The 18,507-nt window shown below is 44.4% G+C and overlaps 1 protein-coding gene across 3 annotated transcripts in view; it reads right to left on the bottom strand.

Moving 5' to 3' along the window:
* CHD3 (chromodomain helicase DNA binding protein 3) overlaps positions 1-18,507 on the bottom strand; it is an 813,321-nt gene that overhangs the window by 543,746 nt on the left and 251,068 nt on the right. For all 3 annotated transcript variants that reach the window (XM_086946072.1, XM_086946074.1, XM_086946073.1), the window contains exons 12-13: positions 18,190-18,321; positions 5,189-5,288 (exon numbers count right to left, since the gene is read on the bottom strand). In XM_086946072.1, coding sequence (XP_086802198.1) covers positions 5,189-5,288; positions 18,190-18,321 — 232 coding nt within the window. The remainder of the gene's footprint in view (positions 1-5,188; positions 5,289-18,189; positions 18,322-18,507) is intronic.

Below are 18,507 nucleotides of genomic sequence, written 5' to 3'. Positions count from 1 at the left end.
ACTATGCCACTGCTATTCAGTGCCACAATGCAAGTGCTCCCTATGTTAAATTTTTGTACTAATTTGTGACTCCCTGATTTGGTTATTTGATTTACTTGTCAGACCCTAGTACAGTGCACCATGTTTGCCCCGGGCTTGTAAATCAAATGCTGCTGGTGGGCTTGCAGCACTGGTTGTGTGACCCACAGAAGCAGCTTGTAAAGTGTGTCTCAGGCCTGCCATTGCAGAGCCTGTGTGCAGTCTGTGACTGCCATGTCGACTTGGCCAGTGCACCCTCTTGCCAGTCCCTAAACCTTCCCTTTTCTTCATATAGACACCCCTATGGTAGCCCAAGGGCAGGGTGCATTGCAAGGATAAGGTTGGACACGTCATGGTGTGTGTGGCATGTCCTAATAACGAATTACAGCCATTTTTGTTTTTCACTATTGCAAGGCTATCTGTTCTCCATAGGCCAGAATGGGCAGTTTCATTATTAAATCTGATAATCCGAACTGACTCAGGGAACATGGTAGAAATTCGAATTTAGTATGCCTGAACTCAGAATGATAAAATACGTCTTTTAGTGAAGTTGGTTTTAACATTCTGTGTTTGAATACCACTTTTAGAAAGTAGGTATTTTCTTGCCTAACTATCCAAGCCTGTCTCTGCTAGGTTGTGTATTCCTTGTCTGGAGTTTGAGTGACAGGGACTGGGGGATTCCAGGAGACAGGGTGAGTCAGCAAAGTGCTGAATAGAGAGATCTGCATCTAGATGGGAGGGAGGAGTTGCACCTGGGACCTGAATAAGGCTGGGCCTTCCCTCTACAATGATGGCTCCACCTCCTGTGGTGTGTCTGATGTCCCTGGCCTACACTGTGAAAGGAAAGAAGGAGACAAGTAAACAAAGTGCTCCAGGACTGACCAGAACTGGTTTGGGATAGGCAGAGGCCTCTCTGCCTTCAGAGAACAAAGAAAAAAGTAGTATAAATATTGGGACCCAGACTCAAGAACTTTAGATCACTTCTGGGACCAAGACAAACATTTTGCCAAGGAGAAGAACCAAGGAAGCTGCAGGAGTTTGGACTGCCCCTCTGCCAGTGTGCTGTTTGCTGGGTTGGCCTGCAGTGCTTTCTTTATTGCCAAGGAAAGGAGAAGAAACTCTTAAAGAACTTCATCATCTTGCAGAATATTTCTCAAAGGGCTTGAACTTGTGCTTGCCTCCTGCTGAAGTCTCAGGGCTACCAGATTTCACCACCAGCTCCCCCTCTGAATTTTCTTGCTGGGAATTCATCTACAGAAGTCTGCGTGTCGCTGGGAGCTGGAAGCGCAACTCAACGAGAAGAAGCGGTTTGCCGCTGCAGCTGTTGTCGCATCGCCAGAGAAGCGTGCCTTCGTCGCATCTCCCGAGAAGCGTATCTTTGTCGCAGCCGTCTGCCGTCGCATCACCGGAGAAGCGTGTCGCAGGGCCTGTTGCGGCTCCAAAGTACAGAGTTGAAATGAATGAAATGAAATGAAATTTATAAACGCGCAACTAAGCCCGAAGGCATCAAGGCGCCTAATCAAAGGAAATCAAAAAAGGCAAATCTAGAGCTAAGGGTAGGCTTTGGCAAATAGCCACGTTTTGAGCGTCTTCCTAAAGGCTTGCTTAGAGAGGAGGGATTTAATCTCAATTGGCAGAGCATTCCACAGCTTTGGAGCCAAAGTCGAGAAGGCTCCGTCACCCCACTTGGCTCTACGGACACGAGGGATTGCCAACAAAGATTTGTTGGCTGAGCGCAGAGTTCTAGAAGGGGAATAGGGAACCAGCAGGTCCCTCAGGCCTCTAGATCCATTTGAAGCCAAAGCCCCATAGATCAGGCATAGGGACTTAAAAGAGATCCTGGACTCTATCGGGAGCCAGTGCAAACTTTTTCTGGCAGTTGTAGCGGAAGCCCGCTTGGGTAAATCTAGTACAAATTTCGCTGTGGCATTCTGTATCATTTGAAGTCGCCTTATAAGGCCCTTGTTAATGCCTAAGAATAGGACATTACAATAGTTGAGTCTTGAGCCTATTAGAGCAACTACAATTTGCTTCCTGGCTTGAGGGGACAGATAGTGTTTTATCTTCCGCAAGATGTTTATTATGCCCCAGCAAGTAGAGATGGTCCTGTTTACTTGATGACCCATCCCCAGGGTGGGGTCAATCATGACTCCTAAGTTCCTGGCCAAGGCAGTGGGTATAGGGCACTGGCCCAGGGATGAGGGCCACCATTCCGACGACCAGATTTCCTCCTTACCTCTGAACACCAGAATCTCTGTTTTCTCGCCATTGAGCTTCAATGAATTGCAAATCATCCATTGAGCCACTGCCTCCATACAGTGTCTAAAATTGGAGGCAGCCGAGATGAAAGTTTGGGTGAGAGACATCAAGATCTGCGTGTCATCGGCAAAGGAGACTTCCTCCATCCCAAAAGATCTAATCAGCCTGGCAAGTGGGGTCACATAGATGTTGAAAAGGGTCAGACTTAATGCCGACCCCTGAGGGACCCCACACTGCACAGGGAGGGATGGAGATAGAAACTCCCTCATCTTGACTCTCTGTTCCCTCTGGCCGAGAAAAGAGGTCAGCAAACTAAGTGCTGGCCCCTCAACCCCTATCTCCCTCAGTCGAGATGTTAACACTGAGGGAGACAGGGTATCAAACGCAGCCGTGAGATCTAGCAGAATGAGGAGGGTAGTCTGGCCCTTATCCACTCTTGTGCGGATGTTATCAAGCACAATGGTGAGGGCCGACTCAGTACTATGCTCTCTCCGAAATCCATGCTGCGAATGATCTAAAAGGCCAGAGGTTTCCACAAAGGCTGCAAGATGCTGGTTTAGATGGCTTTCCAGCATCTTTGCGGGGGCTGGGAGCAGCGAAATGTGGCGGAAATTTTTGAGGGCACCCGGGTCTAATGTGGGGTTTTTTAACAGTGGTTTAACCACCGCTCTTTTCCATTGTACGGGAAAAGTACCGTCCCTCATTGCCCTGTTCATGATCTCTAGATATATAGGCAGGAGAGACTCCTTACATTGTTTGAGGAGCTTCAAGGGGCAAGGGTCTAAGGGGGAGCCCGATCTGGTCTTTAGCAGAAGGACTTCAAGTTCCTGGAGGGAGAGGGGTGGAAAGCTGGACAAACACCCCGGCAGCAACTCCTTGGAGGATGTTATCGAAGGGACAGATGGACACAGTGTGGTAGATAGGACCGACCTCTGAAGCTCTAAGGCCGAGTATATATCCACAATTTTAGATTGGAAAAATTGTGCAATATCATTGCAGAGCTGCTGTGAACTCATCACAGGGTCTGGTACCTTCAGTGATGTGAGCGTGTCTACTATCTTGAACAGCTCTTTCGGCGAAGAGAGTGAGGTGGTAAGAGAGGTAAAATACTCCTGTTTGATCCTAATTGCTTCCCTCTTGTAATTCTTTAGGAGGATTTTATGACTCTCCCTATCTCGCAAGTCCCAGCTAGTCCTCCAAAGACGTTCCTGTCTTCGTACTCCCTGCCTGAGAAGTCTTAATGATTCACAGAACCACGGTGCCGATGGACTTTTCCTCACAGAGTAGTACAGTGAGACTGGGGCAAGGTCATCAATGGCTGTTTTGATGGCAGTGTCGATCCTCTCAACTGCAGAGCCTACATCCTCCTCTGAGGAAATCGCCCAACTTGGCAATCTGGGAGCAAGCATGTCATTGGTAATACTTCTAAGATTACGCCTCAGTTCCCTTTTACTAGGCTCACTTTCCTTGCTGTTCCCAGTGGCGTTCGTTAAATCTATGGGGATAGCATAGTGATCCGACCAAGAGAGAGGGATGGGAGACTCAATGGTTCGCCGCACGGCTGTCAGTGCATGTACGCATCATCTTCACGCCGTTGCATCAAGGTCGCCATCACATCGCACCAGATCGTCGAATCGCACCGAAGCACCATCTTGCTGCATCGCAACCGAAGGCATCACGAGAATCTACAAATCACCTCCTCTCCGGTAAGGACCAAGACGCATCCCCTACTCTGCACAAGCATTGAGGCAGGACGCATCATCTCCCCTGAAGCAAGGAACCAACGCATCTCCATTCCTGCGAACCTCGTTTGTTTTGTGTTACGCATCCAGGTACTTTTGTGAGAACTTTGTCGCATTTATCATCAACTTGAAATAAGCCACTTCTACCATCTTTAAGTCAACTTTAAGTACAGTATTGTGGATTTTTGTCATTTGTGGTCTTGTGTTAAGTCTATATAAAGAATACGTATTTTTATAAAACCTGAGTGGTGTCCATCTGTAGTGTTTTCACTGTATTGCTGTGTATATTCACAAATGCTTAACACACTGCCTCTGAGATAAGCCTGTCTGCTTATGCCAAGCTACCAAGGGGGTGAGCAGGGGTTATCTAGGAGTGTAATCCCTCTATCCTGACTTAGAAGCAAGGGTCCCTATTTGGACATAGGTGTTTACCATTGTCAACTAGAGACCCCCAGTTCTAACAATAGGGTACTCCATTCTCTGGGGACCGATTCTAAAACTTCGTTATTAAGGACACATTTGTGCTTTTTCTTGTGATATCTACTGAGAAAATCTGCTTATTGATTTAGTGATGCTGAATAAGTATGTCAGTCACTGTGATCCCTCTGGCTAGGGCCCAATACCACATCGATGGTGCTTGAAGGGAAAGTTGGCTTAACCTGATTCCTCCCTGCTTGTTTATGTAGTGCATGGTGGTCGTATGGTCTCTTTGAATCACAATTTACTTTGATTCTGTGGATGGGATGAAGTATTTTAAGGCAAAATATACTACCTTCAGTTCTAGAAAATGGATGTGATACATTTTCTGTCTGTGACTCCAAATGCGTTGAATTGTCAGCTGGTTGAGATGGGCCTCTCAGCTTTTCAAATATGTGTCTGTTACTGTGATGTGTCTCGTCCTTGCATGTGTGCAATAGTCAATTCCATATCTTTATTAAATTTTACATTCTGTGAAGAACACCTATCACCCCGTTACAGGCCAAGTGATATGGCAATTATGCTACCGAAACATTCCCCATGAGAAGGAGCCATTAGGGTCTTTTTGGAAAGGCAAGGCCCTAAAAACACCCTGTAAAAATCTTGGGAAGAGTTATTTTTCAATTGCAATAAATAAACGTTTTCATTAAAGAATAGCATTTAACCAAAAATGTTGCATCGCTAAAACTCACATCATTGACAGGAGCATCTGCTGGCTCCTCCAGTTCACCTTCCTTCATTTTTTTCTTGAATTTCCGAGGTTGAGCAGGATCTTCTCCCATGATGAGTTCTCTGCCAAAACAGAAAGCAAAAGAGTACAAACAAGGTGAGAAAAGAAAAATAGGGCATAATTACTATAAAGTAAATTTAAGGGGCCCAAGCACTAAAATGCAAGCTAGAATAAGCACTTTAAGGAATAAAATAAAGAAGATGACATAATAGATATAATGAAAAGACATGGAAAGAGGGATTGTATAAAGTAGAAAAAGGTGGGAAAATAGTAACACAGAGGAAAGAAAACGGTGAAGAAAGCTAAAACACTCACATACATACATGGTAAACATGTCAGTTTTTTATTAGCTTTGTGCTTGATTACCACAAGAATGTTTCTCAAAGTTCATTAATACACATTTGAACCTCTCCTTCAACCTCTACCACTAAGTGTTGTCTCTTTTGCCTGTACCCTAAATGAGCATGGTTTCTAAGGATTCAAACAAATTCATTAAATTCCCCTACAACACATCTATCTTCTCTCGCAAAAACGTTCACACTTTTGGACTGACTTCAGTAAAATCTTCCCCAAGATTTTGCATTAGAGAATCAGGAGGGCTTAATTTCACTATGGAATATGTTGAACTGTACATAAATTGGTCATTTTGATGTCACCGGAACCATGATTGCTAAAGCTGTACTGGAATCACTTCAAAGCCGTGTTGATACTAATCAATTTTTTCCTGTGAAGCATTAAAGTTTTCTTTATGTCTGAATAACCTCACTGTTCTTCAAGTGGTACTTGATAAATACGTGACAGGTAGGGAGTAACCAATTTACACCACATTTATAAATTTTTCAACAATGTTAACTGGCCAACATGAAGGTGTAAAATTGCTGCTCTCAATATTCCAAGATGTCTGCTGAGGATACTAACTGTCATGCATTCTGAGACAAGGAGCCAGATACTGAATGCTTCAGATGGTTCGGTTTCTCACCCGTAATCCCAGTTCTCTCTTGGGGGAATCTCCACTGAAGTCATAAGCATTTGAATAGTTCAGCCCACGTGCGGGAATCTCAGAGCACATTTCCATATAAATCTTCTTAAGTGTAGACGTTCGCCTTTCTTCAGGAAGGCCTGCAGAAACACTTAAGAAAGAACATATGCAGCCTACAAAACAGGCTACAATGGAGGAATTCTTCAGATTGTAATTGCAAAAGGATGAAAAAAAAACTTTTTAGTATAATATTAAAGCAATTATTGTATAAACAGCGAAAATCTCTTTCACAAACCCTTTTTGTAGAAGTAAAAGGTGAAAGATAGCAGGACCGTGTAGCCTCAGAGGTTGCTATTATGTGAGTGTAAAACAGTGTCTGTCCTTTAAGGACTCAGAGACCGCCAGTATCCCATCATGCCCTGTGGAAGGCAGTTGCCTCAGTTCCTTTTGACTGGAAGAATAATTTAAAGGTACATAACGATGTCGTCCGCTATGCCCACTGAGGAGGAGGGAGGGTCGCTTTTGACTTCAGTTGAGATTTCCCCAAGAGAGAACTGGGATTATAGGTAAGAGACCATACCTTCTTTCTTGGGTGATCTTCACTGATAGTCATAAGCATTTGAATAGACTACCAAGCCTGTCCCCATCAAACACAGTGGAAAAAAAGAGAGGACACAACACTAAGGTTGTGTTAAGCAAAGACATTTCTGATGGAGGCTTGTCCCACTTGGGCACCTGCTTGAGCCTCGAAGTCCAAACAATAGTGCTAGGTGTATGTGTGTACAGAGCGCCATGTGGCCACTTTACAGATCTCCCCAATAGGGACATTTTGTATCAAAGCGGCGTTTGCTGCTTTGCCCCTAGTAGAATGTGCCTTGGGTTTAGCAGACAACATCTTATTGGCTTTTTGGTAACACAACAGTATGAAAAGGGACTATCCACCTGAAGATGGATTGCTTGGAAAAGGCTATACCTGTACAGACCGAGCCTAGTTGATATACAACAGGTCCGATCTGCAGATGTCGCGTGTCTTATCTAGATAAAATATTAAGACGTGCCTTATATCCAAGAAATGGTGAGATCTTTTATCCGGGGTTGAATGATTCTGAAAGAATGTTGGCAAATATATTGTCTGATTAACATGGAAATCAGACATAACCTTGAGAAGGAATTTAGGGTGAGTTCCCATGACTAACTTGCTCGAGCGAAAGACTGTGAAAGGATCATTAGAGCACAAGGCCTGGATTTCACTAACCCTATGAGCTGATTTTCTTGCTACAAGGAAAGGGGTTTCCAATGAAGGATGCCTTATGAATGGGTTCGAAAGGCTCTTGCGTGAGATGTAAAAGGACTACGTTAAGCTCCCAAGAAGGGGAAGGGCACATAATGGGAGGGGAAACTTTCATTAAGTCTTTTAAAAAATCTTTAATTACAGGGATCTTGAAAAAAAGAGGTTTGTGAAGGACATTTTCTGTACGTAGTAAGGGCCGCCAAATGAACTTTCATGGAAGAGTATTGTAAACCAGATTTTGCCAGATGGAGAAGGTAGTGAAGAGTGATATCTTCCTGGCAAAATGTGGGGTCTATGTTATTGGAAAACACCAAATGCAAAATCTCTTCCACTTGAAGGCATATGCTGAGCGGGTCGAAGGTCTTTTTGCATATTTGAGGTTGTCCATGCAGTGTTGTGGCAAGGTCAGATGTCCATAGTGCATTAGAGAAGGAGTTGTGCTGCCAAATTCAAGGAGGAGAGGTTGGGTTGAACCATCTGGCCTCCGAACTTCATTGGCAGGTCTAGTCTGCATGGCAGCTTGAGATGTGGATGCTATGACTCGTGAAGAAGGTCCGTTAACCTCCATTTAGGTGGCCACACGAGGACTATCAGGATGAGCTTGGCTCTCGAGTAGGACAGTTAATTAGGACTGCTGGGATCAATGGTATCAGTGGAAAAGCATAAAGAAATTTGTCAAACCAGTCGATCCATAGCACATTTGTGGCATTTTGGGTTTTCAGCGATGGCGAACAAATCGATGTTTGGCACACCCCATAGCCTGAAGATATCTTGCACAATGCCGTCATGAACTGAAGGACCCATTTGTGGTGTTCTTGCGGAACCCTGCTGAGATCGTCTGCCTGAACATTTTGCACACCGGGAAGGTGAGTTGCTGTGATCCATAAGTTCCTGGCTATGAGCCAGTTCCAGATTGCTTGGGGTTCGTGCGATAAGGGTCTGGACTTCGTCTTCCCCTGCTTTTTGAGGAAATATATAGTGGTTGTGTTGTCCGTCTGAAAAAGCAGGGGCTGTGACTGGAATGACAGGAGGAACGCCTTTAGCGCCTGCAAGGCTGCAATGGGTGTGAGGAGACTGATATGAAACCTCATCTCCCTCAGAAACCAGGAGCCTTGAATCTGGGATGATCCATGTGGGCTCCCCACCACGGTAAGGATGTATCCGTCACTATTGGCTGTGATGGAACCTATTGGTGAAAAGGCATGCCTTGAAGCAGGTCTGTAGGAGAGCACCACCATGTTAGAGAATGTTTTGAATGAGGGGAGAGAACAATCCTGTCTTTCCAATTGCCTGTTGTTATGTCGAACTGGTCCTTGAGGCTTTCTTGAAGGAGTTGCATGTTGAGACATGTGTTAGTGGTGAGGAGGATGCACACGGCCATGGAGCCCAGGAGAGATGACACTGCCCTCACTGTTTAATGAGAGACTTTCATTAGAAAGAGACACTTTCGATGGATCGGTGAAAGTCTCTCCCCCGAAGAACAAACTCTTGCTTGCATGGTGTCGATGGTAGCATTTAAGTACTGCAGAGTCTAAACCGGAGTGGACATTGACTTCTGTAGTTGATGTGAAGGCCCAGGCATTGGAAGAACTTTGCATGTCCTTCTCCACCACAAAATATCTGGAGTAGATGCCCATCCTCCGTTGACTGTGGGGAACCACCTCCACCACATGCTTGTTTAGCAGGATGTTGACTTCTAAGCAAAGTCTCTGCAGATTTTGAGTGGACAGATTTGGAGGTAAGGTTTTCAATATTGTTCAAAATGGGTATGGTCTCAGATTCCCGAGCCAATTCCCAGTTCGAACAATATTGAGTACCCAGGAGCTGTTTGTCATTTTTTTCCACTCTGCCAAGAACATAGTAATGCTTCCCCTACCGGAGTGGGTAACGGAAAAGGGGGAAGGGAAGAATCAGGGTTTTGTTCCTGATGTTAGTTTACCCCCTCAGGCGGACTGCTGGGAAGAGCATATCCTAGACTGCCGTCTTTGATGTTGCTGGTAGGGTCATTGCTGCTATTGTTCTTGGCGACTCTGATACCACTTAGGGGTTTGAACTCTGTGAGTGTAAAACCGGCGGTGGTAAGACCTGACGGAACGCCGTTGCTTGTTTAGCCTTTCAAGGCCAACCGCATTGAGAGTCTTCATTTCAGCTTTTATGAGCGCCATCTCTTCATCGGTATGGCTGCCGAAGAGGGTTGTACCTAGGAAAGGAAGATTAACAATCCTTTGCTAAGACTCTGGTTTAATAGGTATATGGCAGAGCCAAATGTGTCTTCTTAAAGCAATGCCATGAAGGAATTCATTTGCCGCTTAAACGGAAGAGTCCACTGTGATGCTGATAACTTGATTAGACACCACAAGGCCTTCATTTACGATCCCTAAGAAATCTTCCTATCTGTCCCTTGAAAGGTCATCTGCAAACTGCTGGATAGAGTGCCAGAGCACTCTATCATACCTACCGAGAAGGGGAGTAACACTAACCGCTTTCATTGTAGTTGCAGCTGTATTGGAAGCAGGAGAAGTAGTATGGTGTTTTTTGGCTGCCAGAATAACAACTGAATCAGGAGGTGGATCTGATTGAAGGAAGACAGGATCTTCCTTGGGAGGCCTGTACTTATTCTGAAGCCTCAAAGGGGCAGTCTTAGTTGAGGCTGGTGTCAGAAAATGCTCCAATGCTGGTTCTTTGAGCCCCGGAACCAATTAAAGTAGAGACCTGGAGGCTGCCCGCTGGTAGAGACTCTCCAAAATCACAGATGTGGAGGGTGTGGGGACCGACATCTGTATATTAAGCTTTGCATCTTGCTCCTCTAACCAAGACCTCCTGGAAGATGGTGATATCAGCCACCGAAGAAACACAAGGAGGTGGTGAATCCATTAAAGTTGGCGAATACCACCTAGTAGAAGATGAGGTTGTATGTATGGTATGATGCCTCGATCTTGTGCGTGACCTTGTGTGAGATTGTGTTCTTGAATGAGAAAGTGATCTGTGACATCGATATCTGGAAGACAATGTGTGCCTGAAATGATGCCTGTGATGACAAGAGCGATGGAGTGTAATCTAAGTCGTAGAGTGACCAGCACAAGTATCACTAGCGTAGCAGGCACAGGAGGTGGTGTAGGCAGAGGTGGTGGTGGCAGTGGTGGAGAAGGACGTGGAGCTGGAGGAGAAGTAGCTAGTGGAGAATAACCCCTTAGGACTGCCGGAGAAGAGGGTGAATATACCTTTGAACATAACGAATCTGGAGAAGAGTATATTTGTCTCCTTTTTCTCCTTTGTTGCTGTGTTCTCAGTATCGAGATGCTTTTCGACGTTGACTCAGTTGACGCCTCAACTTCGATGTTCTCCTCGACGGCGATCTCATCCGACGCCTCGATGCCAATCTGTCCCTCAATGGTGATCTTTGCCTACACCTTGACATCAAAGTGCATCTTGACGTCGACCTCACTGTGAGTGTCAACGGTGTAAACCCTTGAGTCGTCATACAATGCCCCGACGTTGATCGGAGCTTCTTCTTCTATGTTGAACCAGGTGCAGACGGCAAACAGGTCGGTGCCATACCTGGTCTTAACATCGACCTCTTAATGTCGACCAGAAAATATGTCATTTTGTGGCTGGATCCATCATTTTGGACTTCCCACATCCTTCAGAGGAGGATGGCGGAATTCTGGTAGAGGACTGACCCACTACATGCTCTGTGGTCTCACCATGCAGCTGTTATTGCTGTCTTCGCCATTACCCCTGGCATGAAGATAAATATTTTCCCTTTCTCTCAGGGTACGTCAGGAAAATTTCCTACAATGCTGCCAAACTTCAGTAACATGGATAGATGGAAGACATAAAATACAGACATTGTGAGGGTCTGTTTTAGCCTTCTTTCTCCCACAGACAGGGCACTTGTCATATAAAGAAGGCATATTAAATGAGGAAATGCCACAATTTCCTGTCAGAAAAAGACAGAAATAGTGAGAGTGATGAAAAACATTGAGTGAAGTAGTTTAAATAAAATTCCACTAGAGAAGTTTAAAGAGAAAAAACTAAAAGGCCAAGCTCCATGCTCCAGGATCCTGTCACCAAGTGCCGGAAAAAGAACCGAGGCAACTGCCATTTGCAGGGCATGCTGGGATACTGGTGGTCTCTGAGTCCTTAAAGGCATAAACACTGTTCTAATCTCACATAACAGCAGTTTATGAGGCTACCCTGTCTGCTATACTTCATCTTCTACTTTTACAAAAATGGTTGGTGAAAGAAATTTATAAAATGTATAATATAATTGCTTTATTGTTATACTACATATGTTTTTTCTTCACCCTTTTGAAAGAACAATCTGAAGAATTCCTCCATTGTAGCTTGTGTTATAGACTGCATAATATGTTCTTTCTTAAATGTTTCCGCAGGCTCTCCTGTAGAAAGAAGAATGTCTATAATTAAGAAGATTTATATGGAAATGTTCTCCGGGATTTCCGCACGTGGGCAGAACTATTCAAACACTTATGACTATCCCCCAGAAGAGAAGTATGACTTTCTAGAAAAATTGAGAAGTGAATTTTACATTCTGGCATTTCTGAATTTCTTTTTGTATAAATGTGATCTACTTAAGCTATTTTAGAAAATTAGAACACTCTTCTTCTATGATAAGTAGAAAGCTGCTCCACATGCTTCTTTGTGTTGACAATGTCATCATTTTAGACCAATTATCTATTGGTCTTCAAATGAGTTTACAGGCTCAGTCTTTCCACTGTTTGCATGTAAATGATGCTAAGAGCAAGATTATGAATTTCTGTATGCATCTGAATAAAAAAAGTTTAATTGGAAAATAGGGAAGGCTCTTCTTGAAAGAGAAACCAATTACACCTAATCGCAGAAAAGTTAACTCTCAACTGGCAGGCCTGAGGATGCTGTGCTGAGCCACAAGAAGCACACATCCTGCAGCTCACCTCAATGTTTTTAGCAACAGAATCTTACTATTTTTTTCATATGGGACTGAATATGTTCCACCAAATGAACTCTCTTCTCAATAGAATAGAGCAAAGTATTGTGATCCCTACTCTCAGCAATAAATAGGACTCCATTGCTTGCAAGCACTGAGATTAAGATGGGCCTTACGAGTACTTTTGCTCCAGTTCTTGGTGCTCTGGTGGGGCTTTAAGTAAAGCAGGCAACCATAAACAGAGAGCAGAAAATACAAGCAATTACTGCTTTTGTCTTTAAATAGCTCAAGTATTGGACACAACTGTTTACTTTAACCCCTTCGACGCTGATGACGAGCTGGGCTCGTCATGGCGTAGCCTCCTCGCACGCTGATGATGAGCCCAGCTCGTCACGTAAAGTGCGTTTCCGCAAAACCCAGCGTGCGAGCGGAATTCCGCTAGCGCGCATGGTGTTAATAAGTATTCATTTGAACTATGATAACTTTATGGGGTGGTATAACATTTCTTAGATCAACAAAAAAAACAGGGGCGCGTGGATCTGGATATCAGTCACTGTGATCAATTAAAAAGTTTGCATACCATGGTTGAATCAGATGTAACAAAGCAGATTCAGTTGTATCTTAATTTATTGGTGTGCCATATACCAATAACTTCAGGCAAATGGTATGGCTTGAATAGTACTGATTGTAATCATCAGAATATTTCAAGTTCAGGACATAAAACATGTGCTATTTGTTCATAGTAAAAAAATTACCGAAACAGATATTTAAATAATATGTTTTTATGTAAAGGTGTGACTAAAATACGAGAGGCACTGCCATTTCTATTTGCACCACCAACAATACCAGAAGACTATAGGGTTTAGTTATAAAGTGTTTAAATATTTTGATCAGTTTTTAGAGTTGCCTTAAAATTTCTCAACATATTAACATTTATGCATGTGAATAGTCTTGAATTGAGGGTTTCTTGACTAGACAGTGTACCGCTTCTCTGTAACCAATCAATTGCATTAGTGATCTATATTCCTTTTAGAGTGCTGGTGTGTTTTATAGAATGCTGTGGTGATCTGCATCTTGTAATTGGCCTGCGTTCCACTGCGATCAGCCTGAACTTGTAATTTTGTCCCGGTCCGGCATAACCAGATATCCACAGTTGGCACTTTGTACTTTTGGCGCTACATTTACTGAAATCTTTAAGCCTCCATATCTCCGGTTCTACGGATTAGATTTTGGTCCTTGTGGTCTTGTTTTATTTATTAAAGAAAAATCTATTTTTTATAAACTCAGCGCAGTGTCCTGTTGTGGTGTGTTTTTACTGTGTGACTGTTTGAAGTGTAAAGAAATACTTTACACATTGGCTCTACATAAAGCCTGTTCTGTGCCAAGCTTCCGAGGGGTTGAGCACAGGTGAATTTGGGGTTGCTTGTATTTACCCTGACAAGAATTATGGTGTCAGCTTACGTAGGGTTTTAGCTCCCTCAACAAGCAGCACAATGTGTTACAGAGGGTCTGGGTGTTGACAGGATGGGCCCTCTCTGACTTTGTAGGGGGCAGAGCTGTCACCTACCGCACTTCCACTTTAAAGGCATTGGCTGAGCTTACACACAAGGGACTTCCCACTATAGGGTGGCCAACTGGCATAGGCGCAAATTCAGGACGGTGAGTGCAAAAATTCAGGACAAAGGATCAAAATTCTGGATAGGAGGTCAAAATTCAGGACAAAAATTCGGGACAAAAGGTATGCTTTACAGATACATCAGTGGATGACATGCAATAGTATATAAACAAATAGGCGAAGAGCATAAATACAAGTCACTTCTCCTGCCGGTCACTTTCTCATGCCCCGTCACTGCTCCTTCCCTGTCATTACCCCTGCCCCGTCTCTGCTCCTGCCCAGTCACTGCTCCTGCCCGTTCACTGCTCCTGTCCGGTCAGCACTCCTGCTAATGCCCGATCACCGCTCCTGCCCCGTAATTTCTCCTGCCCCGTTACTTCTCCTGCCCGTCACTTCTCCTGCTCCGTCACTTCTCCTGCTCCGTCACCTCTCCTGCCCGTCACCGCTCCTGCCCATTCACTGCTCCTGCCCGTTCACTTCTCCTGCCCGTTCACCGTCCTGTCCGGTCAACACTCCGTAATTTCTCCTGCCCTGTCACTTCTCCTGCCCCGTCACTACTCCTGCCCTGTCACTTCTCCTGCCCCGTCACTTCTCCTGCCCCGTCACTTCTCCTGCCCTTCACATCACCTGCCCCGTCACATCTCCTGCCCTGTTCACTGCTCCTTCACATTCACTGCTACTGTCCGGTCACCGCTCCTGCTAATGCCTAATCACCGCTCCTGCCCCGTCACTTCTCATGCCCCGTCACTTCTCATACCCCATCACCTCTGCTGCCCGTCACCTCTCCTGCCCCGTCACCACTCCTGCCCGTCATCACTCCTGCCCGGTCACCACTCCTGCCACATCACCTCTCCTGCCCGGTCATCTCTCCTGCCCCATCACCTCTCCTGCCCCATCACCTCTCCTTTCCAGTCTCTTCTCCTGTCCCGTCACTGCTCCTGCCCAGTCATTCTCAGTGAACAACATTGGCAAATTACACAAGACCGCAAGTTCGTCACAGTACTTTGTTTGAGGAAATTTCCTCTGTAATCACTAACTATGATCTACTGGCTCCAAGTGAGTCACTGGCCTCCAAGGCACTCACTCGCACAAGATATGCTAAAGGCAGAAAGCGCATTGTCATTCGAAAGGGATAATCAGCCTCAGTCACAATGATAATGGGCCTCTCCACAGTCTGTGCGAGCTCAGTGAGGGGCTGCTGCAGCCTCTGGAGTTCAACAAAGAAGTGCGAGCTGGCCCCTGGGAACTGTTAATCTCTTGCGGATTCTCGCAGGGGCACGGCACAGCACAGCTCGCTGTAATCTCCAAAATTACGGACAAAAGGTGTCTGTAAAAGGAATGATTACGGACAACAGACATCACACCAAAATGACGGACAGTCCGTGAAATATACAGACAGTTGGGCACCCTATCACACTTGCCTAGTGTACACCCAGACAAATTGGAACCAGGGCAGGGAGACAGAAAATTCTAGACACCTCTGTAGGGGCCAACTCCAGAAGCTTCTCCCACTTCAACACTGGAACCCTCGGATCAAACTCTTCAGGTCCCTTCTGGACCTGGGAAAGATTCAGAAGGACTGCTCTGCTGCAAGGACTGCCCAACTGCTCTGCTGCCCTACTGCCAGAAGAAGGCAGACTGAATCCACTACTTGAACCCAGAACTACCAGAGTTTCTCCAAGGGCCCAATGAGCTGGCCTCCTGTTCTGAGCTACAGAGACATAACAGGCCCCCTTGCGCAGGCGTAACCTGACACATCTCAATGCAGGAACGAGCATTGCCGCTCCAGTTCAGTGGCCTCACAGCACCAACCCAGCGTGACACATCTTGATACAGACAACCAGCACAGCTCAACGTATTTCAACACACTCGACGCGTACTATGCTTTACAGCTTCTGATCAGCAGCTTCACAAGCACTGACCCAGTGCGATGCATCTCGATGCCCAGGTTGATGAATCTCAGTTCAGCACCAGTGCATCTCATTGCAAGTCCTCACAGCAGTAGTAGCATCATCCACCTCGACGCAGTGCAGCACATCTTGGTGATGTACTATACATTGCAAGCTCCTATCGACAGCTCCAGCGACTTTGACTCAGCGCAACAAATCTCGATGCAGGGTCTTGCATTGCAGCTTCTGTTGAGAGCTCGTCGATGCCTGCACTGCACAGCAAAACACAAAAATTTCCCATCTCGAAGCACTAGTACACAAGACACTTTTATCAGCGGACTCAACTCAGTCTTGTATTTGTCCCACGTGACTTTGTTTCTTCAACCCTGTCCATTCGACCAGATAACCGCAACTGTCACTTCCCGCTTCTAAGCACTACTTTAAAAAAAAAAAACTTTTACAAATGCATTTCTCTGGTTCTATTGGTTGGATTTTGGTCATTTTGGTATCTAATAATGTATTATATATTACTCTATTTTTCTAAATTAATGCGTGATTTTTCTTGTGTTTTCAATTTATTACTGTTGATGTGCTGCATGAATACTTTATGCATTGTCTCTAAGTTAAGCCTGACTGCGTTTGTGCCAAGCTACCAGAGGGTTAAGCACAGGTTAATTGAGTAACCTTTTGTGGTTCACCCTGACATGTATTGTGGCTGTTGCTTGAGTAGGGTTTCATCCCCCCCGAGCCAATAATCCAATTTCCACAGTATAGGTCATAATCTTCATTGAAAAAAGCTACAATATTTCCTCAATGTCTAGCAGACAAGTGTCTCATAATTATATTTAAGACAGCCCATTTTTCATCCTAATTGCAGGGTATCTCTCCTATAAAAAAAGAATGTGTTGTTGTAGATGGTTCTAGGACTCTAGTAAATAATCCCGATTTTATGCCCTTATGTGGTTATATCAAATCATATCCTTATAGCAATTGTAGCAATTCACTTCTCTTGCATGAGAAAGAAGACTGCTCAATAAATAACCACTTTTATTGAAAATGCCCGTCTCTCTGTTTCTCTGCACTTCTGGTGAAAATATGCATGCACGATTGACTGAGTAAAATAGCTATCTATTGTTTCCGAAACTCTGGAGATATACTCCTTGTTCTAGGGGAGCAAAGTTGTCATGTTTAAGCGGTTGTCAGAAACAAATCACTGCTTGTGAATTCGAGAAAGTTTCTAGTGACCTCTGAGCTAGCTGGCATTCATTAGGTCTAACATATTCAATAGAGAGTCGTTTATGTTATTCCAATGCGCAAAGCCTATTGGGAATATAGGAACTACACTACAGTGTAACTTGATTCTTAGTATGATTTTTGCCTTTTGCATTATAAAAATGAGAAGAGGTATCCTTACCTATGTAACTCAAATTCTTCAAATTCCTTTATGAATATTGCTGTAAAGTGGAGAAAGTGTAACTCTAAATAAGGATTCACACCAATTCAAAACCAGAATCTTCTCTCATCTAACTGATCTTCAAGGATTCAAAATAAACTACGAACCACAATATTGCCTCTAAAACCATAGCTGAGAACGTTAAGGGTCATTCTCAACAACCTTTAGAAATCCTATAGGTTAATGGGGATCTCACCTACTAAAGTATCTCAGTCTAAAACATAATCACAGTCTGCGCCAACCAACAAAAGGGACATAGGGCCTAATTTAAAGTATTGTGGGTGGCCCAAGTCTGTCAGGATGGCAGAGGTTATTTCCTCCACCACTCTGGCTGTATTACCGCTTACCATACTTAAAACAATCTCCACCCTCCCAGCAGAGTTGTCCGTTCCTTGATGAGCAGCTGACATATCTCAGGCAACTGCGCATCAAACCATTTCCTTTTCCAAAAACAAATTCCAAAAGTGGGTCTTTATTTCTGAACAAAAAATGATGCTAACACACTGGGAGTTTTCTTCTTGAAGAAAAAAATGCATCAGAACTTCCGCTCTAAGTAGGGCTTCTGGCAGCATAGTCGGTGGGGGCACTGTCATCGGAAAAAAGGATGGTCTGCTCAACTCTTAACAGAGCAGCAGACTACCATTTTTGTGTACATGGTAGTTGGTCTGTTTACGGCACAGTACGGTGTAAGTCAAAGTCTAAATAAGGCTCAAACTTCTGCTAAGGGAACTCTGTCCTACCAGCAGAATTCTGCAATCTTTCTAGATCATACAAATAGTAGGTCGTTTTCTCTTTAGCAAAGCATATACCTGTGCCTCCAATAAGCCTGCTGGTGATATTCGAAGCTGGGAATTGACATCTCCTCCTCCTCCCAGGTAGACTGGTCATAAGGGAGATCCCTCCACTTCACCAGGTAATGGAAATTTCCTTTTCTGTCAGTGCTGTAAATCAAAAATGAATTCCAGGATAGTAGTGAACGAACTAGAAAAACATTAGAGATAAGCAATAGCATTCCAGAAAGCATCACTTACAAAGTGCTACAAATGATGGTTCCAGTTACAGATTTGGCATGCTGCAGATGTTCACTCAATTTATTATGCTATAGATGTGACACAGCATATGTCCTA

This window comes from Lissotriton vulgaris, chromosome 12 (genome assembly GCF_964263255.1).
Source record: "Lissotriton vulgaris chromosome 12, aLisVul1.2, whole genome shotgun sequence".
Taxonomy (NCBI): domain Eukaryota; kingdom Metazoa; phylum Chordata; class Amphibia; order Caudata; family Salamandridae; genus Lissotriton; species Lissotriton vulgaris.
Note: the sequence above shows the minus strand (reverse complement) of the source record. Positions and strands in the feature narration are given on the sequence as shown.